This window comes from Pangasianodon hypophthalmus, chromosome 28, assembly GCF_027358585.1.
Source record: "Pangasianodon hypophthalmus isolate fPanHyp1 chromosome 28, fPanHyp1.pri, whole genome shotgun sequence".
NCBI classification, from domain to species: domain Eukaryota; kingdom Metazoa; phylum Chordata; class Actinopteri; order Siluriformes; family Pangasiidae; genus Pangasianodon; species Pangasianodon hypophthalmus.
The window spans coordinates 14,739,850-14,765,203 of NC_069737.1; the positions used below are offsets into that span (position 1 = coordinate 14,739,850).

General features: G+C 40.9%; 1 protein-coding gene across 2 annotated transcripts in view; it reads left to right on the forward strand.

Moving 5' to 3' along the window:
- Positions 1 to 17,468, forward strand: part of klhl5 (kelch-like family member 5) — a 40,331-nt gene extending 22,863 nt beyond the window's left edge. For both annotated transcript variants that reach the window (XM_053230685.1, XM_053230686.1), the window contains 9 exons: positions 3,803 to 3,939; positions 4,070 to 4,266; positions 6,414 to 6,626; positions 9,347 to 9,533; positions 9,843 to 10,067; positions 10,308 to 10,470; positions 11,634 to 11,846; positions 14,231 to 14,402; positions 15,697 to 17,468. In XM_053230685.1, the coding sequence (XP_053086660.1) occupies positions 3,803 to 3,939; positions 4,070 to 4,266; positions 6,414 to 6,626; positions 9,347 to 9,533; positions 9,843 to 10,067; positions 10,308 to 10,470; positions 11,634 to 11,846; positions 14,231 to 14,402; positions 15,697 to 15,753 (1,564 nt within the window). In that variant the 3' untranslated portion in view covers positions 15,754 to 17,468. The remainder of the gene's footprint in view (positions 1 to 3,802; positions 3,940 to 4,069; positions 4,267 to 6,413; positions 6,627 to 9,346; positions 9,534 to 9,842; positions 10,068 to 10,307; positions 10,471 to 11,633; positions 11,847 to 14,230; positions 14,403 to 15,696) is intronic.
- Positions 17,469 to 25,354: the final 7,886 nt, after the last annotated feature.

Sequence of the window (25,354 nt, forward strand, 5' to 3'; positions counted from 1 at the left end):
TGCGTTTACTCCTCGATGCCTACGCCTCTGAGCAGGCAGCGCTTTGATAGCTACTGACAGGACTCCGTTTGTCGGGGGATGCACGGACATGGTGTCCCACCTCGGCTTTTTTTAAAAAAATGACACGTTTTTATCCCATCTGCCTTTTCTATCCCTGTTGGATTAGCGTGCACTGTGTTACTGGTTGCAGTGCTATGAGCCGTCATTTTAATGTTCACATGAGCCAAGTAGAACCAGATGTGAGGACTTCTGTTCCCTGAACCAGATCTCCGTGAAAGTTTCGACAACCGTCACAGACCAAACTGTCGCTCTTGGCAAAAGTATGTTTGTAAGTGATTCATAGTTGCTAACAGATTGCCAGAAGTTGGCTGTGCTCTCCGGGTGGGAGGGGCGTACTCTCTCTCCCCTGTCTATCACAGTGACACTAGCCAATTGTAAATGTCTGTGAGCTCAGGTATGCAGAAGAGGGCAGATAGCGCTGTCCTTCGCGTGTGTTACCTTTAACCCTGTGATGCAGTAGGAGCTGAAAAGGATGCATTTGGCAGGCTTCACAGAGGAAGAATTGAACTTCGTAAGAATAAAACACATGGAAATGTGCTGTTATAGGAAAATAATCAACGGCATGGTGACGTGATGAGGCGGAGTTACTGTTACCACCCTGAAAGTTGATCAGTTTACTATAATGGCATGTTTCGAAGTGTTTTATTCCTCTTATACCACAGCAATTTGCCAGTGTTTACAATTTTTTGTCATACTTTTCATCTGTTTATAGTTACATTTAACAAAACAAATTAATTCCTGTTATCACTTGCATTAAAGCAGCTATAGACAGTTTCCGCACGTTCCCTTGGAGCTGCTAAGACAAAAATGATGTAGCTTGTTACCGAGAGCTTGATACAGCTTTACCTCTGGCTGTTAGAAAGCACTGGCACTGGAGACTCCTTCCATAAATCTTAAGTAATTTAATGTTAATGTTAATATAATGTTAATTATATTTTGTGAAATAGCAACACATTTTTAATCTGTTAATTATTAGGTGTAGATTATGTTTAGAGTCTGCTGTACACGTCCCTGTGACCTAGCTGTTACTATGGAAACGTTAACATATTAGGATCTGATCTGATGCTATTGTCAGAACTGCTGCTATGGAAAATTCCTTCCGACCAATCAGATTTCAAGAATTCAGCAGCGCTCTGGTATTGCCTGTTGTTAACAGTGTTTATATTACGAGGCGTACCATACCAACCAGAAAGCATGCAGTCGGAAAACCGTTTCTCCATCTCTCCTTCTCTCTTTCTCTCCCCCATCTTTACTTTAATCGCTGAGAGGAAGCTCAGTGACGGAGGGATGTCAGTGGCTGTGGTTGAGGTCAGCTCTCTGAGGGATTTTCTCCAGTCAGAAGCTGTCACTTCATTAACCGCCGCTTCGGTTAAACGCCTACAGGTTTTCTCTTTCAGCCTGAAATTTCAGTCCATCTATTTCAGCACTATTTTAGCAGATTATATTACCATATACAGGACTGCACTTAGCACGTGTTCAGTAATCAAATAATCTCTCAACTATTAATTAACTGTGTTTAATTAGCTAATCCAATTGCTTTCTGAATCTGAAAAAAATTTAAACATCACAAAAATCTTGATATTTAAAGCTTAATGAAGTTTCTTTTTTTTTCCCCCCAGTGACTAGCTAACAATAGGGACAAATATTAAAAAACGCTCTTTAAAAATAAGAATAAACACAAAAAATCTGTCACCTTACAATAACTAAACGAGGATACAAAACTATTTATTTATTTATTTATACATTTTTGAGAAGCTAAAACACAAAAAGCTCTAAATTATCACAGACAGCTAGGGCTGGGCAATGTTACGATATAATATCAATATTGTGATAAATTGCCACGATATAATTTTTTTGATTTTGCGATAAATTATATCATGCTTTTTGGGATATTGTGGATATCGTGATATCTTTTTATTACATCTTAAAATGTTTTTACAAACGGACTGGAAGCAGATGATGTGATGTACTTAATATTTTCAATTTTAAATTTGGATTTTTTTCAGTGTTCACTGTTGATTTGTTTATGTAATTTTTGTATGTATACAAAATTACCCATATAGACAACCCTGATTATCTATCAAACCATCACTCTAAAAACTGAAGGAATTGTTGAAGTGAAAATATCCTGCCTTGTTAGTGCTGCTAAAGATTCCAGAAAATTTAATCCTAAAAAAAAAATTACCCAATTTTACAATTTTTTTTATCGTCAGAGCCTCTTAATCATTGCTAGCTAAATCTCTCTTTGAACATTATTGTAATTGACGTCTAAACATTGCGTCTATAATATTATGACACATTCCTGCTTAACTGACTGAGAATTTCTCATTATACTTCAGAAATGTATCAGTTTTGTACAAAATGTTTTTTTAAAATAAATGTATAAATTCTCCAGTTGTGTAATCTGTAGCCAAATATCTAACTTGCGATTACGTTCCATCACTTTTTAATTCCTCTCCACTTAAAGGCCACTTAGCAATCCATTAAAACCTTTGAAACTTTGTTTTTAGTGTCTACAATTCTAAGCGATGCTGTATTATACATCATCATAGAACGACTTACAGTTCAGAAATTGTATTTTTTTTACAGGCTTAAAATTGTTATACTAGGAAAAATCCATATTTACATTCTCACTAACATATCAGATGTTTTCATCGTGCACATAGGTTTAATTTTGATTTAGCATGTTTGATTCAGCTATTATTTGTTTGTCTGTGTGAATAATTATTACAATTTGTGATTCTGTTTGTTTTATTTGTTGAGTTTGTACTCGTGTTTTACAGATTGTTAGGAAGCGAAGCACTGCAGTGGACTGTATAATTCCAGTGTCCAGTGGACGTATAGATGGATGGATAAATGAATAAATAATTAAGTAGCTGTAACAGCTGGGTCAGATTTCTCATTACTGCCTGACGCCGAGTTATTGACTGATTTATTACAGTCTCTTAACACTGTTTAAATACAAAAGCTTCATAAAGCTTCATTTCAGCACTCACAACTCTATAGGAGACTGCAGGAACAATGGAAGCATGCTATATATCATCTGCTGACATGTTCCCGCTACACACACACACACACACACACACACACACACACACACACACACACACGTACCTGTGTTTTTTTAAAACCACAATCATTAATGATTATACTGTCTGAGGTCACCAGACTAATAGATTTAAAGCGGCAAACTGTGTGGGTGGGTGGAAGTGTGTGTGTGTGTGTGTGTGTGTGTGTGTGTGTGAGAGAGAGAGAGAGAGAGATTAGAGCTGAATTCAAACAGCATTATCTTGTCGTCACGGTGCTTCCAGTGTCAGAGTTAAAGCTCCTCTCTAATCACCTTCCTCATTAGCTCTTCCACATTTCCATTTAGAATTTATGGACATGGTGGTCATGACCCAGAAGGGGCGTGGCCTCTGTGTTTCATTACCAATACAGGGGGTGTGGCTTCTATGTTTCAGTCCTAGTGAAGGGGGTGTGGCCTCTGTGTTTGTCTCAGGGAAGGAGGTGTGATCTCAATGTTTCGGTTCCAGTGAAGGAGGCGTGGCCTGAGTGTTTCAGTATTAGGGAAGGAGGTGTGGCTCGTATGGTTTAGTCCCAGTGAAGGAGGCGTGGCCTCTGTTTCAGTTCCACTAAAGGAGGTTTAAATTCTCATTAAAACAGATGGATGGTTTGTTAAAATGACCGTAGTTCTGATTAAGAAATAATCTCGTCTCTCTCTCTCTCTCTCTCTCTCTCTCAGGTTAGTCTTGTCCTCTGTGTCGGACTACTTTGCAGCCATGTTCACCAGCGACGTCCGGGAGGCCAAGCAAGAGGAGGTGAAGATGGAGGGAGTGGATCCAGATGCATTGTGGGTTTTGGTGCAGTATGCATACACGGGTAAGAGAGTGTTTTGAATTTCAAGAGTTTGTACTAAATCAGGCTGGAAATCGTAGTGATGTGATATTTGATTGATCTTGCAGCATTGAGCAGCACTGATATTCTCTCTCTCTCTCTCTCTCTCTCTCAGGGCGGTTGGAGTTGAGGGAGGACACGATTGAGGCTCTGCTGTCGGCGGCGTGTCTGCTGCAGCTCTCGGCCGTGGTTCAGGCCTGCTGTAGCTACCTGATGAAGCAGCTGCACCCGTCCAACTGCCTGGGAATCCGCTCGTTCGCCGACGCCCAGGGCTGCCAGGACCTGCACAAAGTGGCCCACAACTACACCATGGTACACACACACACACACACACACACACTGCATATGCTCACAGACCTCTCACACACGTACACAAACTACATACACATTTATGAGAATGCATTTAGAGCACACTGTGGCCACGCCTCCTTCACTGAGACTAACAGACACAGAGGCAAGTGATAGCTGCTGACTGTCTGCGGTATAATCAGACCCCATCATTGTGTAATAATGGAACTATGTTCAGTCTCTTGCAGGAGCATGATGTGTAAAATTCAGCCGTCCCAGCAGAGCGAGCGCTTTCATGTTTTGTCTGCGTGGCTGTTTGAGCAGTCGTAGCTTTTAGAGAGAAGGCGTATACCTCCCCTCCCACAGCAGATTAAAGCTCCTCACTGACTACCGCGTAAAGTTTAAAGCTGCTCTGTGTCTGGTTTTATTTTGTAAACATGTAAATAGTTGGCTTTCTTGAATGTATGTTTGGGTCGTCATCGTCATCTGCTCGCTGTTTTGTCTCGCCGGCTTGTTTTTCTGCAACACGGAATATTATAACGAAAATTTAAGGATTTCTATTTCATCCAGAATCGTGCAACATTGATATGATTCCACATGCGAATTAAATCCAAATAAAGAAAATCATTTTATGTGCTTAGAGTACGGCTAAATCGGATATGCTGAAAATTTGGATCGGATTTGAGCTGCATGTATGAACCTCACCTACGCGCACGCACACACACACACACACACACACACACACACACACACACACACACACACACACCCCAACCCCAAGTCGTAATTGCAATGAGTTTAACTGAAAAGAGGGTTTATTTTTATTATCGATCATTTTTCTTATTTTTTTTTTTATTTTTTATTTTTTTTACCTCAAACGCATTTTCTTATGACACTGTAGTCTGTAGGAAACTATTATTCTGCAATATACTTTACTGGCGTGTAGGGAGTGTGTGTGTGTGTGTGTGTGTGTGTGTGTGTGGGCCTATTACCACTTGCCGTCTCAGTTTCTCACTCCTTTTTTCTGTCTTTTCCTTTCTTTGTTTTTTTTTTTCATGGCCCCCAATCCACTTCCTGAAGGATTTATCCTCCTCCGTGGTTAATTATACCCAAACCCTTCACCGCCCCCTGCCCCCCCACCCCAATGTTTCTGGTTTGTGTGCAAAGGAAAGAGTGTGTGTGTTTAATTGGTCACACCAGTGTTCCCCTGGAGAAACTCTAGGTTCTCTCGTCTCATGACATCCCATCCCCGAGGAGCGCTCGTTCACAAAAATTCCATCCCATAATAGCTCATCTATGGTTACCAACTGGGGGTTGTCATGGAGACCGCCTGGAAACCCTGCCTCAATTTCTTTCTGTTGTTCCATTTCCACTGCATCATTGACTCCTTCCTAGTCCTTCGTTCAAACTTGCTCTCTTTTTTCTCTCTGAGTCATTTCATTTCTCTTTCTCGGTCTCTCTTTGCAATCATTCAGCCTAATATATGAAGAAATTCAAGAATATAATATAAAATATGACTTAATTTGTATGATATCAAAGTTATATGTTTTATATTAGACATCCAGCGAATTCGGATAAAAATACATATACATTGATAAACTACTGCTGCTCCGTTATCAGCTGAAGTTGCTGGTCAGATCCATGAGAACTATTTGGGTGGGTGTGGCCTCATATGCAAATGAACACACTTGACTGACAGCCATCTGTCCAAAGCTCCCAACCAGAGTTAAACACAGCAATGCAAGTGGTGAGAGTCTGTACTACTTGACTCAGATGTACAAACCCAGCCAGTTATAGAGCTAGCACCGGAGGCTGTGCTCAGTACAATTACTTTTGCTTACTGGTTTGCTTTTGCTCGCTGGATGATTCAGATTAGAAGAGATGACAGAGTTATGTGATAGTATTTTATGTTTTGTCATGCAAATATGTTCCTCATCATCTATAGACCTGTTGTTCTAAACTCCACCATGCACCCTGTGTGCTTGGCCCCCCGTCATCGCTTCTTTCAGCAACTTTTTATAACCTCAGACTCAGTGAATGAGGGAAGATTAATGTCCCCAAGGAAAGAAAAAGAGCTCCCAGGTGATTCGTATTATAAGAGAAAACATGCTGACCTGTTTATCATGTATCGCTTTATAAAATCTGACCTCAGGCAATCTCTTTCTCTTCAGGAACACTTCCTGGGTGTGATGAAAAATCAGGAGTTTCTGCTGCTCCCAGCAGGCGAGGTGGAGAAGCTCTTGGTGTCAGATGATATGAATGTTCCGGATGAGGAGACAGTGGTGTCGGCTCTGCTCAGCTGGGTGCGCTACGATTCTGCTAACCGCCAATCACAGCTCCCCACACTGCTTCAACACGTCCGCCTGCCTCTGCTCAAACCCCAGGTCAGCCTGCCTGTTAGTCCTGGCATGGACATTAATGTCTTCAACCATCCATCTGTTCATCCATCCGTCTACCAAACATTCACATAGACTAGCCTGCATGTCAACCACTCTATCCATCCTTCCATCTATCGCAAAAACCAGCCTGCTAATCAAACAGTTCCATCCATCCATCTATCCATCCATTCCTCACATAGACCAAATAATTCCATCCATCCATCCATCCCTCACATAGACCAAATAATTCCATCCATCCATCCATCCCTCACATAGACCAAATAATTCCATCCATCCATCCATCCATCCCTCACATAGACCAAATAGTTCCATTCATCCATCCATCCATCCATTCATCTGCCTTTTACTTAAACTTGCCTACCTGTCAAACAGTTCCATCTGTCCATCCATTTCAAAAACCAGCCTGCCTCAAGCAGTTCCATCCATCCGACCATCCATCCCTCACATAGACCAGCCTGCCTGTCACAGTCCCATCTATCCATCCATCCATCCATCCGTCCATCATTCAGACCAGCATGCGTGTCACAGCCCCATCCATGCATCTGTCTATTCATTCATCTATTCGTCCGTTACATAGACCTGCGTGTCTGTTAGTCCATCCATCCATCGCTCACGCACATAGACAAACCTGCCTGTCACAGTCCTATTCATCCATTCATCATTCTTAAAGGTCAGACTAATCCACCAATCACCAACCACTTGAACATGGACGTGTGTCAATCAGACTGGTGTTGGTCTGTCCACCAGTTAGCCCCTCCCCCAGTTCAGTCATACTCATGCATTGTAAATTGGTCTCATTTTGCCATTTAATTTCTAACTAGTATAAACATGCACGAGCACACTGGAGTCTGTGTGATGGCAGTATCAGGAGAGGGTCTGGGTTATTTAGACAGGATGTTCCTCTTCACGCTCTTTTTATTTATACACACACACCAACACGCCCACACAAACCGCCTCAAGCATCAACTTCTCCTCTGTGGATTCATCTACCAGCCTCATACACACACACACACACACACACACGCTACACCGAGGCCTTGGGGGAATGTGCCTATTAAAATAAATGAGGAAAAACTTTTTCTTGCTGACTTATTTTTGTCTGTCTGGTTCTGGCTAAGCTTTTTCAAGGTTTTACACTTTGCTGAAATATAATTGTTTAAACTGCATTTGACACATTCTTGCCGTTAGCTCAAAATATAACTCGGGTTTGTGCAGATGAGCACAGATTTTAAAAAAAACACTTTTTGTTTCCTTAAGAGCTCCTTTAATAATTGATAAACTTCTCGACCTGTTGAGCAGTTCATCAGCAGATCACTGCTGCGTGATACAGTCTTGCGTAAAAAAGGCAGCAGAAGAGGTAGGAGCGTTGTCTGTTTTCTCCACACCACTGCCACTTCCATATCTCTAATTAGCTTCTCTTTTCCGTCAGAGCGCATGTTTAATCTCTCTCAAACTCTCGTCTCTGTCTTTCATCTGTCTTCTTTTCAGTAAATTCTGTCCAATTTTGACTACAGATTGCAATTTTGAAGGAAAGAAGCAGAGATAATATTCAAATACATTTTGAGCGAGACATCGATTCAGCCGCGCCTGTTCCGTTCAATCTAAATGGAAATTACGGCTTCTTTCATCCTCTTCGTGGAATTTTTTTTCCCTCTCAGCCCCTGGCCTGGTCTGCCGCCTCACTGATGAAATATGATATTAGATAGATCCCTTTGACAGATCGGCACAGCTGCCCCGGTGCGGCTTTACGGCAAAAAATGTTTGCATTTGTGTTTCAGCCAAAAAAAAAAAGGAAAGGGGAGGAAAGTAAGAGCAGGCGGCCGTGATGGATGAAGGGACAGATGGGAATGAAAGCAAAGATGGATGGAGGGATAGCCGAGGCAGACAGTGTGGTGTAAGCTAGGTTTATGAGATGTGTAGTGCTGGTGTATCTGATGGATTTAATAAACACTGCAGTTTGGAGTCGCTGAATTTAAATGAGGGACGACTCAAAATATGAACATTTGAAATCATTAACTTTATGCTTTACTCGTGTAGTTCTCAGAAATGTGCTGTAGAATCAAACTGTATACTGCAGAGCTAAAAAAGCTGATAAATGTTAATAAAAAAAAGAAATCATTGGCAGATTGCTGTTATAGGAAAATAATCAACTTCAGGATGATAACAGTAACTCTATTTTGTGATGAGCCACATCACAACCTCTAAAATGTGTCTTATTGTTCAAGAACGCACACGTCCCCAAAACAGGCAGTCATTTATTGTCCTAGAACGTGGCTAAAATCATTACAATCATGTTTTCTCCCAAATAGTATTAGTAACCTGGCAGGCTTTGATGAATTTATTGGCCAAGAAGTCAGAGTTTGTGTGTGTGTGTGTGTGTGTGTTCACGGTCTGTCGCTGTGGGTGGGGATTAGACTTCATTACTGTGAGATTAGGACACGGAGCTGCAGCTTCTCTCTCATTAAAAACCCTCCCGTCTGCTGGAGCGTGAGCGAGGGGGCGAGAGGAGAGAGAGAGAGAGAGAGAGAGAGAGAGAGAGAGAGAGAGTGATGATGTATTACTGTGTTAGCTGGTAGTTCTTGTTTTCATTGGAGAGTGTGAAATGAGGACTTATCGTAGACGGCTCGGCCAAATTTGACCAACCCACTGCTCAGGGTTTATGGGTAATGCTTGTTTTTTTTGTTTTTGTTTTTTATTTTTTATAGTTTTTAGCAGACATGGAGGCCAACCCGCTGCTGAGGGACAGCGTGGAGTGCCAGCGCTTGGTCATGGAGGCGATGAAGTACCACCTGCTGCCCGAGCGCCGGCCGCTGCTGCAGAGCCCGAGGACGCGGCCGCGAAAGGCCACCGTGGGGACGCTGTTCGCCGTCGGGGGCATGGACGCCACCAAGGGTAAACTGTATTAGGTTGTAGTTTATAAACATGTGCTGAATAATATCCGCAAGTGTTCACACTGTGCTAAAGTGAAATGTCAACACTGTCTCTAGACACCTCAGTCTGAAAATGTTAACAAGCACAAAGGGGTCAGTTCGCGCATTTTTATGCGCTACAACTTCAGCTTCAAACTTTAAACCACACCGTGCTAATAATGACACATTTTAGAGACTTTTAACGCTAGCTAGGCTTCTGATATGATATAACGCTGAACTCCATTAACACTAAAACTTCGTTAACACTGCACTGCGATTTTTTTTTCTCCAGGAGCGACGAGTATGGAGCAGTACTGCGTGCGGCGGGACACGTGGCGGCAGGTGGGCGTGCTGAGTGGGCGGAGACTGCAGTTCGGCGTGGCCGTCATCGACCAGCGCCTCTACGTGGTGGGCGGCCGTGACGGCCTCAAGACCCTCAACACGGTGGAGTGCTACAACCCACGCAGCAACTCATGGAGCGTCATGCCTCCCATGGCCACGCACCGCCACGGTCTGGGTGAGCCACCGTTTCCGCCGAACTCTGACCTTTCACTCTGGGTGGGTTTGTGTTTCAGGAGGGTGGGGGCATGAGGATGCAGATTCATGTGGAGGTGTGTGTGGGGGTGTGGAGGTACAGAGGATTTTGTGTGCGTTAATATGTATTATTAATATACAGTATGTTTTAATATGTGCTTGTATGCATGCTCAGTTGTGTGTGTGTGTGTGTGTGTGTGTGTGTGTGTGTGTGTGTGTGTAGGTGTAGCAGTGTTGGAGGGCCCCATGTATGCAGTAGGAGGTCATGATGGTTGGAGTTATCTGAGCACAGTGGAGCGCTGGGATCCTCAGGCCAGGCAGTGGAGCTTCGTCGCCTCCATGGCCACGCCCCGGAGCACAGTGGGCGTCGCCGTGCTTAACAGCAAGTGTGTGCTCACTACACACACACTCACAAACTCACACACACACACACACACACACACACACCCTCTCACACACGCGCACGCATACGCAATGAAATGTCACACAGAACACATGATAACTTTTCTATATTTCTTTAGCTTGATGTCTTTATGTCTCTTTTTTTTTTTCTTTGTTTTCCACGTCCCCTGTTTTTCACTTTTCCTTCTTTCTTCCTCCCTCTTTTACTTTCTCTTCTTTTCTGTCTCCTGTCTTTGGATTTTTCTTCCTCCCTCTGTCCCCCTGTTTAAACATTCTTTCCCCCGAAACACGTTTCTTTCTTCTTCACCTTCTGCTTACTCCTTCCTCCCTCTCTTTTCCATCTTCTTCTCTCTTACTGTCTCTTATTTTCTCTCTTGATCTCTTTTGCTCTTTTATTCCTCCCTGTTTTGTCCCTCACTTTCTCTTCTTCACTCTCTCTTTTTCTCTTAACCTCCATCCCTTATTCTGTTTCTTTATTTCTGCTCCACCTTATCACTTTCTCTCTTCCCGCTTTCTATTCTTCCCCCATCCTCTCATGCTCTCTCCTTTTTTTGCTTTCCTTCCCTCTCAACATCCATCCCTCATTTTCTTCTCTTTTTCTGACCCTCTTCTCTCCTTCTCCTCCTTATCATTACTGTTTCTTTCTCTTCTTTCTCTTATTCCTTCCCTCACTCTCTCCCTCTCACTGTTTCTCTGTTTCATTCTCCTGTTTGCTCCACTTTTCACTCCTTTGCTCTCTCTCCATCTCTCTCTCGCCCCTTTGCTCTCTCTCCCCTCTCTGTCCGTCTCTCTTTCTGTCTTCCTTTCTGTCTCTATCTCCCTCTCCCTCTTTCCCTCTCCTTCTCCTTCTCCCTCTCCCCTCTCCCTCTCTCCATCTCTCTCTATCTCCCTCCCTCCCTGTCTGTCTCTCCCTCCTTCACTCTCTCCCTCACACTCTCTCTCTCTCCCTCTCTCCCCTGTCTCTCTCTCTCTCCCTCTCTCCCGTCTCTCTCTCTCTCCTGTCTCTCTTTCTCCCCTGCCTCTCTCTCTCTCTCCCCTGTCTGTCTCTCTCTCTCTCTCTCTCTCTCCTGTCTCTCTTTCTCCCCTGTCTCTCTCTCTCTCTCTCTCTCTCCCCTGTCTCTCTCTCTCTCTCTCTCTCTCTCTGTAGGCTGTATGCAGTAGGAGGGAGAGATGGCAGCTCGTGTCTGAAGTCAGTCGAGTGTTTTGATCCTCACACTAATAAATGGAGTGCGTGCGCTCCCATGGCCAAGCGCAGAGGCGGCGTCGGCGTGGCAACCTGGAATGGCTTCCTGTATGCCATCGGCGGCCATGACGCCCCCGCGTCCAGCCTCGCCTCCCGGCTCTCTGACTGCGTTGAGAGGTGAGGGGTCGAAGGTCACATGGGTGGCAGCGTTCTTATTACTTACAGTGTGTTAAAATCACCTGCATGTGTGCGTTACATACTAACAGAAGTGTTTGTGTTTTATTTCACACTTTTCTGCATTTAATGTAACATACAGTCCTACGAACATTTGTAATATTTTACGCTGTATTTTCTGACGTATTGTTCTGTTTTTGCTATATAAAGTGCATGAGCTATATTGGAAATGATGTTGAAATATGGTGTGTGTGTGTGTGTGTGTGTGTGTGTGTGTGTGTGGTGCATGACTCAGGCTGTCAATGTGACTCATGTTAAAGTGACCTGTCTGTCTTTCTCTTAAGTGTACTGTCTGTTTCTCTCCTATCCTGTGTGTGTGTCTCTGTGTGTGTGTTTCTGTGTGTGTGTCTCTGTGTCTGTCCCTCTCTCTCTCTGTGTCTCTGAGTGTGTCTCTGAGTGTGTCTCTGAGTGTGTCTCTGAGTGTGTCTCTGTGTGTGTGTCTCTGTGTGTGTGTCTCTGTGTCTGTCCCTCTCTCTCTGTGTGTCTCTGAGTGTGTGTGTGTGTGTGTCTCTGTGTGTGTGTGTGTGTGTCTGTCTGTCTCTCTGTGTGTCTCTCTCTTTCACTGTGTCTCTGTGTGTGTGTCTCTGTGTGTGTGTCTCTGTGTGTGTGTCTCTGTGTCTGTCCCTCTCTCTCTCTGTGTCTCTGAGTGTGTGTGTGTGTGTGTGTGTGTGTGTGTGTGTGTGTGTGTCTGTCTGTCTGTCTCTCTGTGTGTCTCTCTCTTTCACTGTGTCTCTGTGTGTGTGTGTCTCTGTGTCTGTCCCTCTCTCTCTCTGTGTCTCTGAGTGTGTGTGTGTGTGTGTGTGTGTGTATGGAGCAGGAAATTGGGACATTGTGTGTCTGTGTGCAGTGTTATTATTAATGTGATATCATTATACCTTCATGTATTTTGCATCACTGTTCTACACGAGTCAACATTCAGATATAATCGTATTATTCTCTGTAAATATTACATTTAATGAAATATTAAACTAAATCCAACAGCATGTAGAGCAAAAGAATATCTTTTAATGTCAGAGTTATTGTTGTTTTTTATTTATTTATTTATTTATTTCATAATTCATGATAAATTATGCATGCTGGTCCTGTTTGGCATGCAGAAAGTTAGAGGTGCAGTGTGTAACGTTTCTCAGTGTTTCCAGGCTTTTAATGATACCGTGGAAAAACTGTGATCTGAAATTTCAGTCACTGCAGCGAATCCGACTAGTTTCCTTCTTTTCAGATGTCTTTTGACAGTTTTCCAGCTTGGAAATTAGCTCCGCCCCCAACTGGACTAAAGCCACTCTTTCCTTAAAAGGCTGCTCATGTTTAGAAATCTCTGAACTGAAAAAACTATAGTTTTTTGAGGTTTTTTGTTCTGATCTCGGATCAGTGCCTTGTCTGTGATGCCCATATAATATGGAATTAAATTTGTGCCAGAAGTATTGAACGTAGCTTTTCAAAAAACGAACAAAAATATACAATATGAGAGATGAAAAACACTCTCCAACTGAAAACAGTGAACTCAGTGGCACAGTCTAAGTTTCCTTTTCGCTCATCATGGTTTGCGAATGCGCTTCCAGAGTTTTCATTTACGCTCCGCAAGTTTACATTCGCCATTCTGGCACAAGCTTCTGAGGTGGGCGGGCTTAACAGCAATCTACTCTCATTGGTTAATGAGATTTGGATTGACAGCTCCCTTACCTGGAAGTAGAGACGCTCCTGAGTGCTCATCTCTTAAAAAATAGTCGTGTGAAACTCCCGAATCCTCAAATATTAATTACGAGCTAATATACGGACTAAATAAATAAGGAAGGAAGGAAGGAAGGAAGTAATTTCCACTACAAAGTACAAACAGTGTAACTGTACAGAGAACCACTCTCCAAAATTTGCGACAGGGAGCTGTCAATCCAAATTTCACTAACCAATGAGAGTAAATTGCTGTTAAGCCCCGCCCACCTGAGAGGTTTGCGCCAGAATGGCGAATGTAAACTTATGGAGCGTAAATGAAATATTGGAAAGCGTAAATGAAAACTCTGGCAGATAGATAGATAAACCTTAAAGATAAACATGATTAGCTAAAAGGAAGTTTAGAAAACTGTTAACAGAGAGAGTGCTGTTTATCTGACGACCATGTTCAAGTTTTTCCCCTGAGTTCACTGTTTTCATTAGAGTTTTTTTCTTCTTTCTCATTGTATATTTTTGTTCGTTTCTCGAAAAGTTACGTTCAATACTTCAATACGTTCAATACAGATTTAATTCCATAATATAGCTGTATGGAAAGCGTCGCTGAATATTCTCACAACATGAAGCATTTATGTGGTGTGACTGAAGCTCCGCCCCTTTCGCAGGTACGACCCGAAGACGGACACGTGGACGGCCGTGGCCCCGATGAGCGTCAGCAGGGACGCCGTGGGGGTGTGTCTACTCGGGGACCGCCTGTACGCTGTGGGAGGCTACGACGGCCAGGTGTACCTGAACACGGTGGAGGCTTACGACCCCCAGACCAACGAGTGGACTCAGGTCTGTCTCTTTTTTTAAATTGTATCTGTGTCTGATTTTAGATTTAGAAATGCTATTAAATTGTCTTTCTGACTTAAAGCTAAAATGTTATGCTTTCAGTCCATAAAAAATGCCTCTCTTAATTATAAACATAACACTCGATGAACCGCCTGATATTTCAAGTTGTTACCATAGAAACAGACTTGAATTTGAAAAAAATGTAAAGAATAGAAATATGTTTTTGCCGCAGCATGTCTCATTCACGTTTGTGTTAGAAAGTAATAACAAGAAATATCATGTGAGGAAAAGATGATTAAGATGATTAAGATTAAGATGAATAAGATTAAGATGAATAAGATTAAGATGATTAAGATTAAGATGATTAAGATTAAGATGATTAAGATTAAGATTAAAAATTACCTGGATTTATTTATAAAATGTTTAACGCTGAGTAGTTCATGTTAGACTGGAGGTGTTTAGTTTCAGTATCACTGAACATCATGTATACACAAGTGTAGTAGATCTGTGTGTGTGTGTGTGTGTGTGTGTGTGAGAGAGATGTTAGCCTGTCAGGTGCTGTGAGCATTTCATTGTCAGCTCTGATCTGACACGGAAGACTCTGTGTGTGTGTGTGTGTGTGTGTGTGTGTGTGTGTGTGTGTGTGTGTGTGTGTGTGATGAATTGGCTCGACATTAATAGTGTCACCTTTCTGTAACTGCATCGGCGCCATGGCTGCAGAGTGAAAATGCAAACTGTGGACTGACAAAAAAAAAAAAGTGAAGGAAAAAAAAAGCCATTATGGCACTACACACACGCGCACACGCACGCACACACACACACACACACTTCATATCTGTTGTACGCTTCCACCTTGAGGCTTGATAATAAAGAGTGAAGATTCAGCCTCACTGGTTTTCTTATTGCGTGAAATACTGAACAATTTGTGTCTGTTTGTGTTTTAGCCTGTTTACTGTAACGCTAGTTTGTGTTTTAGCCTGTTTACTGTAACGCTAGTTTGTGTTTTAGCCTGTTTACTGTAACGCTAGTTTGTGTTTTAGCCTGTTTACTGTAACGCTAGTTTGTGTTTTAGCTTGTTTACTGTAACGCTAGTTTGTGTTTTAGCCTGTTTACTGTAACGCTAGTTTGTGTTTTAGCCTGTTTACTGTAACGCTAATTAGCTTGTTACAGAGGTTACTAGAAAAATAAATACAATTAATTGCAATAAAATATAAAAAAAACAACTGAACCGTGTGTGTGTGTGTGTGTGTGTGTGTGTGTGTGTGTGTGTGTGTGTGTGTGTGTGCGCGCGCTGTAGGTGGCGCCGTTGTGCTTGGGCCGAGCCGGAGCCAGTGTGGTCGCCGTCAAGCTGTGATGCTCCGCCTCCTGAGGACTGTTACCGTGGTGATTCTTGTACAGTAACCTCTTAGCTTTCTCATTGGACATGGAGGCAACGGAATGACCTGAACACACACACACACACACACACACTTTAATCTGGATCAGGAGGAATGCTAAAGACTCATCGTAAGAACATCTCAGAGATGTGGGCAGGAAACACACACACACACACACACACATTAATCAGGATGTTCAGAATGCATTTGTTTCATTCAGCCACTGATGATCTCCTCATGTCTTGGGATCCTTTTTTTCTTTCACCACCTTTTTCTCATTGTGTGAGAAAACAAGGAATGGGAAGAATGGTAGGCTGAACAATGGGATGGATGAGTGATAGAAGGATGGATGAACTAAAGGAAAGGATAGATGGATGGATGGATGGATGGATGGATGGATGAGGAAAAAAAACAAGTAATGGTAGAAATGGTTGGGAGAACCATGGGATGAATGGCTAGATAGATGGATGGATGGGTTAGGAAAAAAAACAAGGAATGGGAGGAATAGTTTTAAGATGGATGGATGCGAATAAATAAGGAGTGTGAGAAATGTTTGGTTGAAAGGGATGGATGGATGGATGGATGGATGGATGGATGGATGCCTGCCTGTAGCAGATTCCTATTGTAATCCTCCTCCTCTCCTCCCTTTATTTTTTCTTATATTCTGTCATTTCCTCTCCTCTCTTCTTTTTTTTCTTTTCTAATTATTTATTTTGAGTCATGTGGCCTTGTTTATACTTTGCAATGAGATAAGTAGAAACATACAAATTGTGTGTGTGTGTGTGTTTGACATTGTGATTTTTCAGATGTTTTCCCTCTTGTTCGTTGGCTTCAGTCTGTCAGCGTGTCTCAGGCGGGCTGTCAGTCAGAGTGCACGGAAGTCTCTAGAAAGCGCCGAGTTCAGAACACCAGGGCAGCCGCTGCAAGGCATGATGGGCTGTGAATATTAAAAAGAGGTGATGCTAAGCTAACACACCTATGACCAGTGCCATTACTGCATTAACTACGTTAATAAACAGTGCTAGCTATTGAAACATGGTCATATGTGTGGATCAGCTGTCAATCAAACCTGTGTGCTGTTCTGATTGGCTGTTATCTTTTAAATTCCCCAGCAGGGACTATAGATTGTAACCTGACAGTCTAGCCTTGCATGGATGAAGAGATGGAGGAATAACGAGTAGAGCATGAAGGCAGACAGACAGACAGTGAGACAGACAGACAGTGAGACAGGTAGAGAGAGAGACAGAAGGTAATTCATTAGCAGAAGAAGGGCTGATAATTACGAGATGAAAGGCTCAAAATGAGGACAAAAATGGGGCCGCTCTCTGATACGAGCTCCAAACGGAAGAAGTGTAGAAGCACAGTCTCATATCAGACTCACACGTTCCTTTTGAATTTGATCGGCATGAGAGCAGCATCAGAAAATGATGATTACGCATCCATCAGATACAATACGGTATAATCACTCATGATTACACGCTCGCTGAATGCTGAGAGAAAAAACCTGCAGAAACAGATTCTCTATTCAGAGATTCTAACGAAAACGTGAGGGCGAATGCAAGCATTTCGGACAAGCTGTATTATTTCACTGCTTTCGCTGGGTAGCTGTAGCTAGCTTACGCTAATGTAGTAGATATTTAGTGATAGTTTATTTGTTTCAGTGGATTCAGGATGAAAATTTGATGGTTTGATGGTTTGATGGTTTGACCCCTAAAGTGTCAACCTTTTTTTTTTTTCCTCTCCCTCTTCCCTTTCCCCCCAGTGTCATCGATCCAAAATGGAGAAGTTGGTAAGGTTCAGAATGTAGTCATAACAAAACACTACCCAAATTGCATCATTCCATAAAAAGGCAGCAGTACACTTAGTCAGGAGGCGGGACTTTATTTACGGTTTAGTTGGAGCATTTACGGTATTTGACCTGTTGCTACAGCAGTACGTTTTAAAAAGAAATTTTCCTTTTTTTCCTCCAAATTTAGTTTTTTGCTTATTCCCACTCACCAGCCAGCTCTGTCTGATGAAGGTGAAGGCCAGCGTGCTTCCTCCGAAATTTTTTTTTTTTTTTTTTAAAAAGGTGTATTAGTACAACTTATAAGTTATAATGATATAACTTTTTTTTTTTTTTTTTAAACTGAATTAATCTTTTTTCTTTTTTTTCTTTTCTTTTTTTTTTTTTTTTAGTAGATTACCTGGTGTTGAGATTAAAAGCCTGTAAATTCAAGCTTATTCAGGGACTTATAGCACACACTACGATGAAATGTTACAAAGTAATGAAGCAGAGGTAAACAGCCTTCACCCAGTCTGCTCTCGTGCGTAACGCTAACTAGAAAAGTGCAATGCAAATGTGAAGCACGGCATCTGGGAGCAAGAAAAGAAATAAATCATCGCTTTCGTAAAGGTCGTCCTGCTGCGTCCCGGTGTTGTCATGTCCTGTGGGTAATTATGCAGTTTTGTTTCCTTTTGAATTCGAACAATTATTTCACCTGATGATGATGAGATAAAATCTAGACGCTTGTTGTGTGAGAGGCGTGATCTGTTTGCCTGAGGCCGTGGCTCTATGTGATGAATTTAAATGATGGAGCTCAGGCATTAGTTGTACACGTTTACAGTGTTATGTTTACACACAGTGTGATAAATCACCAGTGGCCTAGATGTTATTTTCTGTTCTTCTGTGGTTCTGTTTATGTATTTATCTTTTCCACATTTACAGTCTGGAGGTGTGCGAGTCTGCATGCAGACATATTAGTGTGCCTGATGTCAGAAAGCAAGCTAGTTTTTGTTTTTTGGTGTGTGTGTGGGTGTGTGTGTGTGTGTGGGTGTTGTGTGGTTTCCCTGTGTCTCATGTTGAGGTGGACGTGCCACAGGGAGCAGATTTAGTGGCTTGATTGGCAGATTGAAATCCCATTTCGTTATTTCATTCTTTCAAGGTGTGTGTTTGTGTGTGTATGTTTGAGGCAGGTGTTTGTTATTTTCCGATATTGGGACGCTTCACTGGTCTTTATACATGTATCACTTTCTCATAACTGGATGATATGAAAATAACCTCATTCCCAAACCTTAGCTAATTTTATAGTCTGCTTCACTCCAGTATCAATATATCAGTATGCCACTATCTCTGATTGTTGCTACGGTTACTTCAGGGGTTGTTACCACACTACAAGCTATAGCTGTACATAAACGTACAAGTTTACTTCAGTCATTTGTGTTTCCGTTAGCGTTTTATCCTGGTCAGGCTCACAGTGGATCTGGAAATTATCCTAGGAACACTGGGATGTACTATATACCATATCCTGAGATCACTGGGAAAAAGTATGTTTCCTAACCTGGGAACACTGGTTACATATTGTGTTCTGGGAATACTGGGATATAATATATTCTCTGCCCTGGGAACAGTGAGATATATTCCCTTGCCTGGGAACACTAGGCTATACTATTATTTACTATCCCAGGAAACTGGGTTAGAGTCCCTGTTTTGGGAACACTGGGATTATACTGTATTCCCGGTCTCGGGAAAATTTAAATATACCATATTCTCTATCTCATGAAAACTAGGATGTACTACGTTCCCTATCCTGGGAATACTGGGATTTACAGGGTATCCCAAAAGTCTCCATTCATATGCCAGCACCATGTTGGTTGTGTCTGTGTCAGTGTTCGTGGACGTCCACTTCTCGGTTTGTCCGCAACACACCTCCAGTTTTTATGAATTTGTTAATAAGTTTGGTGACAGTGTCATATGTGATGTGCTTGCTATGTTTCCTGTTAAAGTCCATTGCAAGCTTGCAGCAGCTTCCCAGTCCAGCCATGAGAATGATTTCAATACGTTCTTCTTTTGTCAAAGTTCTTATAGGCTATCTAAAATAAAATATATAATATGAACTAAGTATGAAAAATTTCGGAAGACATTTTGCTAAAAAGTGTTAATTTCTCCCTATGTATTGGAGACTTCTGGGACACCCTGTATATTCAGTATCCTGGGATATATTCCCTGTCCTAGGAACACTGGGATATACTACATTCCCTATCCTGGGAACACTGAGATATATTATACTACATTCCCTATCCTGGGAAAACTGGCATATGCTACATTCCTATATCCCTATAAACCAAGGATCCTGGAGCTGAGAGATGGCAGCGCTACCCCTGCACCACTATGCCATGGTGTAAATATAGGACTAGTCTTAACTGTAACCTGTTTATCGCTGCTGTGGTTACACTCCAACACACACTACTATGCACTATAGAGGCGTCCCTATATAAGAACACAACAGACACCTGCCAGCCAATCAGAACCAAGTATTTTCCATGATCGTGGGATGAATGCAAACATAACACAGTTGTGTTAATAATTACGACCTATATAGATCGGCGTACGTGGGTTATACAGTATATTATACAGAAGAAGTAAGTGTATATATGTTGCTGTATAGTATTGTGTAATAAATGTACTTTTCTTATTGAGCAGTGCTGCTCATTCTACTTGAATATATCCAGAGATGAAATACACATTAGGACTATAATATCATGGCAGCATCATGTCTTCTAGCTTCACTTCCTGTCCCTGTCCCTGAACTTCATCCTCTTTAAGCAATCCAATGGGTTTCGAATGTATTAATTTCTAATCCAATATTTCTTGTTTCATCCTGAACATGCACGTGCTGATTAGTACTACATTCAGGATGACAGGAGTGTTAATAATTTATACTATTAATTTAGGAATATTAAAACCTAATATCAGTTCCATTTCCCCTCAGTGAAAACCGGGAGCAGCTTTACTGATGTAAATTGAATGAACTGTGCCGCAGATCCTGTTAACATTTCATTTACATCTAAAAGTGATTGTACTGAGGCTATGAGCTCCACTACCCATTTACATTTCATCACAGTTAGGTTGTGTGCCACCATTCAAGCTGCCTAACCGAAATTATGGTTTAAGATATTGCGATATTGTTAATCACATCATTAACTAAGCTGTTAGCTATGAGATGGGGACATGTTTCTTTCAAATGTAGTGCAGGAAGAGAAACACACTGCTTAAGTGGTTAAAGGTGTGAGAGCAACAGTTCTTGTTGCTAGGCATGTAGGAAACACGATAAATACTGATTTAGCTAGCGTAAAGCTGCTAAGTTGTTTATACGGACAACGTAAAGGCACAGTGTCAGCGAAAATTATACAATCCCATCGGGAATATCAACATTTACCTCAGATATGTTGGTCAATTATTAAGAAAAAGCTCCGTTCAATTAAAAGTACATGGTATTTACATGTAGCATCAACCGCTAACTGAAATTGCATGTTGCGTCACAACTTGTAAACTCTGAGCTGTCAGAAAATTTTGACGTAAGAAAATAGGACAAAAACGATTTGAACATTACCTCAAACTTTTGAAGCATGAACCCCAATCCAGAGCAACAGTTCTAGCCTCCATTTTTTTTCCTCCAAATTTTGCACAGCTTTTGTGTTTTTAACAAAATTATAGGATTTTTTCATTGAGGAAAACATTTCAACAATTCTAAATTCATAAATACAAGCATATTTATGTAGTCTTTTACATATGAAAGACGTTATCTAAGGAGCGTAAATGCTGTCGCCTATCTAGACTGCCTTCACTGATAATATAATAATAATAATGTTGTATTGAACATCGCAGTCTGTTGTAAAGCTGATTATTAGGACATGCCTAATGAGAGATTTTGTACAGTTAAATGTTCTGACCAACAGTGGGTTATTTTTTGAATTCAACACACTATGGAAAGTGTATTATATGTTTTATGCGTGTGTGTAGCCTAAATGTTTTCTTTCTGTACATTCCATCTATATGATTTTAAATATTGTTTTATATTAAAATGTGCAATAAGCAGTGCTCTTGTGACATGCCTGTTAATATATGTGTGCAGCATTAAAATGAACTTAAGGCTTTAATAATTTAGCAACAAGAAACATCCAATTTGAAGTTAAAAACTACTTGAAGTGGTGTAGTTTATAAATCAGTCATGTGTCACCCTCTAGTGGAGGAAAGCTGTAACTGCAGTGAGTGTCTTCATTAGCACCATAAGTGAACTATTCCTCAGAATAAGAACTTTCTAATACTTTGAGAGAGAAAAAAAGAATAGTGACTGTGCTTTCATACCAGGTGGGTAATTCTGATCATGATACACTGTTTAATAGTATGTCTTCTTTTACACTGTTCACTCTGGCCAAAATAGTAGGAAATTTTTTTTTATAATGAACTAGGCTCCTAAAATATGCCCCATTTTTTTTCTTTTGATCAAAACTAATATCTGAGTAATGACTTGACTTAAAAATTATTTTAATTGTATATGTTAAGATGCCCCAGCGATGGACTGGTGTCCAGTCTAGGATATATTCCCACCTTGTGCGGTTACTGAAGATAAACGAAGAGCGCCTAGCCATAGAACCAAAATCATTTTTTGAAAGTGGATGTAGCCAAAACATGACTCGAAGCACTACGAAATACACGAATACTCTAATTTCAGGTGTGTTTCTCTGCGGTCAGGTCACGTGTACTTGCGCCAAAAGTACATGATGTCAAATCAGCTGTAATAACATGGACTTTTATTACATTACATTTACATATTTACTAGCAAAAACAAAACATTGCAATCAAGCAAAAACATTGATTTCCCATTGATTCAAATTTTGTAACTCAATTCTATTTTATCTAATAATACTAATTAAATTTTTATACATAAATTAAGTTTATACAAAATATACTGTATATAAGATGCACCGATCAGCCATAACATTAAAACCGCTGACAGGTGAAGTGAGTAACATCGATTATCTCGTTACAGTGGCAGATGTCAGCAAGTGAACAGTCAGTTCTCGAAGTTGATGTGTTGGAAGCAGGAAAAATGGGCAAGCATAAGGATCTGAGCGACTTTGACCAGGGCCAAAGTGTAATGGCTAGACGACTGGGTGAGAGCGTCTCCAAAACAGCAGGTCTTGTAGGGTGTTCCCGGTATGCAGTGGTTAGAACCTACCAAAAGTGATCCGAGGAAGGACAACCGGTGAACAGGTGACAGGGTCATGGGCAACAAGGCTCACTGACGAGCGTGTACATGTGGTATACAATTTATATAAACATGAAAAGGGCTACATAATGGGTCTTTTATTTCAGGATATTACAGATTACTCTTAAATTTAAACATGTAAGTATCTTTTAAATTGTTTTATAGTAGGAGTTTTTACTTTAACTTTCCCAGTGCATAGGCCATCATTTAAAGCCTGATCCAATTTGTTCAGTGTCATAAATCTTAATTTCTGCAAGTAGTAACGTGCGACTAAATGGCATATGTCTAGTTTTAAATGCCTTGTACGTATATTACAAAAGGTTTTTTGTGGCCTGCTAAAATAAGGATTGATATTAGGTTTTTGTGTTTCTTTTTTTTTGTTTAAGTTTCATGTCTACGATTGCATGTAAATGGAGTCACTTGTATCTGTGATAGGTCTGTATGAAGCACCCCGAAGTTGATTATTTTCCTATAACAGTAAGTAAATTTCATTCCTCATGCACTAAAGCTGTTTCCCAAGTGCATTATTGCTTAAAGGCAAGTCATGCTTTTTTTTATCCAGTTATTGTTATATTTAATGTTGTGTAACATCTATAAGTCATGTTAGTTGCTGTTATCACTTACGTTATAACAGTTATAACCAGTCATTCCCTCACCAGCCTCTGTTATTTTGAATGTGTGTGTTATACAAACACACTTAACATTAGGAAAGTAGGCAGAATCTAATCAGCGCGCGCACTTTTTAAAGCTGGATGAACGAGTCTTTTTAGAAAATGATTCGGTTCGAGTCGGTACACTATAAAGCTTCGATCAGGGGGGAAAAAAAAGGCGTTTAATTCGCGAAAACATCAGTAAAAAGTCCACCTGGGAATTTCATTATCCATATAAACGTCTACGAATTAGTAAAGACTTCTATTTTTTTAAATGTATGAGTTAAATTTGATATATTTGAACACAAAGAAGACGTAGGATGATAAACTTTTGCAGACGGCACTTTCTGAAAGACAAAAACACTGCACACGACACAGAAACACTGCACACGACACTGATCGTATCCCAATTACACACTGATGGTCTAAATAGGGCACTAGATGTTGCGTATATAGAAACCATTTCCTGTACTAGTTAGGGCGCCTGTGTATGGGATAGGAAGCCATTTTGGATTCAGCCATTGACGGTTAGACTGACGTGCGCCTAAGAATCGAAAGTGAAAGTAACTGTTCGGGTTGCCAGCTCCACGCATAGTTTTAAATCGCGGTCGCCTGTAAAAAATTATAAGGTCTTGGGCACGTTTGTTTTTTGTGTGGCGACGTATAAAATCTATATGAATACTGGTGACCTATATTAACTTGGCAACCGAACAAGAAGCTGGTTTTGAGAAAAGGAGGAGAGGGGAAGTGGGTGGAAAGATCTTTAAGTGATAAGCTGAGTTGAAAGTCTAAAGAGCCAGATAAATGAGTGAAACATGAGAGACTGAGCATGACGAAAGGGACAGATAGAATGAGTAAAAATGATGGAATGAAGAAAAGCATTTTGCAAATACTGCAAATGTGAACTAAAGGATCTACCTGGATTAAGACCTCACAGGGCCCTGGGTACTCTGTTATTCAAAATAATACGTTTCAGTCACACAGATAGATGTGTTATAAACATATAGGCCACAAGAACACCAATTATTTGTTCATTTAAGTGATGCTGCAGTGATTGTGAGCTGTATTTGCTGCCATTGTTCACAATGTGGGATAAATTCACATATTTACCATATATCTGGAATCCATTTATTTCTGTAAAGCTGCTTTGTGACAATGTCCATTGTTAAAAGAGCTATACAAATAAAATTGAATTGAATTGAATTTCACCAGAAGTTTTGAAATGCTATTACTTATGCTTCTGCCTTTGTAACACAGAACTGTGAAAACAGGTCTATTAAACACAAATATGAATCCAGAGCAAGTCTGGAGATCCATATCTCTAACCATGACCCTTTTTTTTTTTTTTTTTTTTTAAATTAAAGGTAGTTTAGAAAAGAAGTGCTCTCCTGGCACACTGGTAGCAGGCAATGTGAGGTAAGGCTATATTCACATTTGGAGAAATTTTACAGATTGCCTGAAATTATTCAAAAATCTCATTATGCATGGAAGGCAGATGAGTGTCAGTTCTGTAGATGCTGCATGGTTCTTTGGGTTCCCACTTTCTCACACTATAATTAACCTACTTACTTGTCAGTCATGCAACTGATTGACAAGTTACAAGCTCAGGCCCTGGGGCTTCATCCAAACCTGGCCCCTAATATAATTCTGGTCTGTTGTATGGACTTCTCTTTCATTCTTTCAAAATTGTGAGCATATATATATATATATATATATATATTTTTTTTTTTTTTTAATTATAAGGAGTATTAGGTTTCTCAGTTTCATTGCTTTCAGTCATTTGGTCAGCACAAGCAATACTTGTGCTGTATATTCCTCTCCATGTACATGCATTAGTATATTGTACTAGTTTAGTAGATTCATTCATTATATTTATATTTTATTCCGGCTTCTTTTAG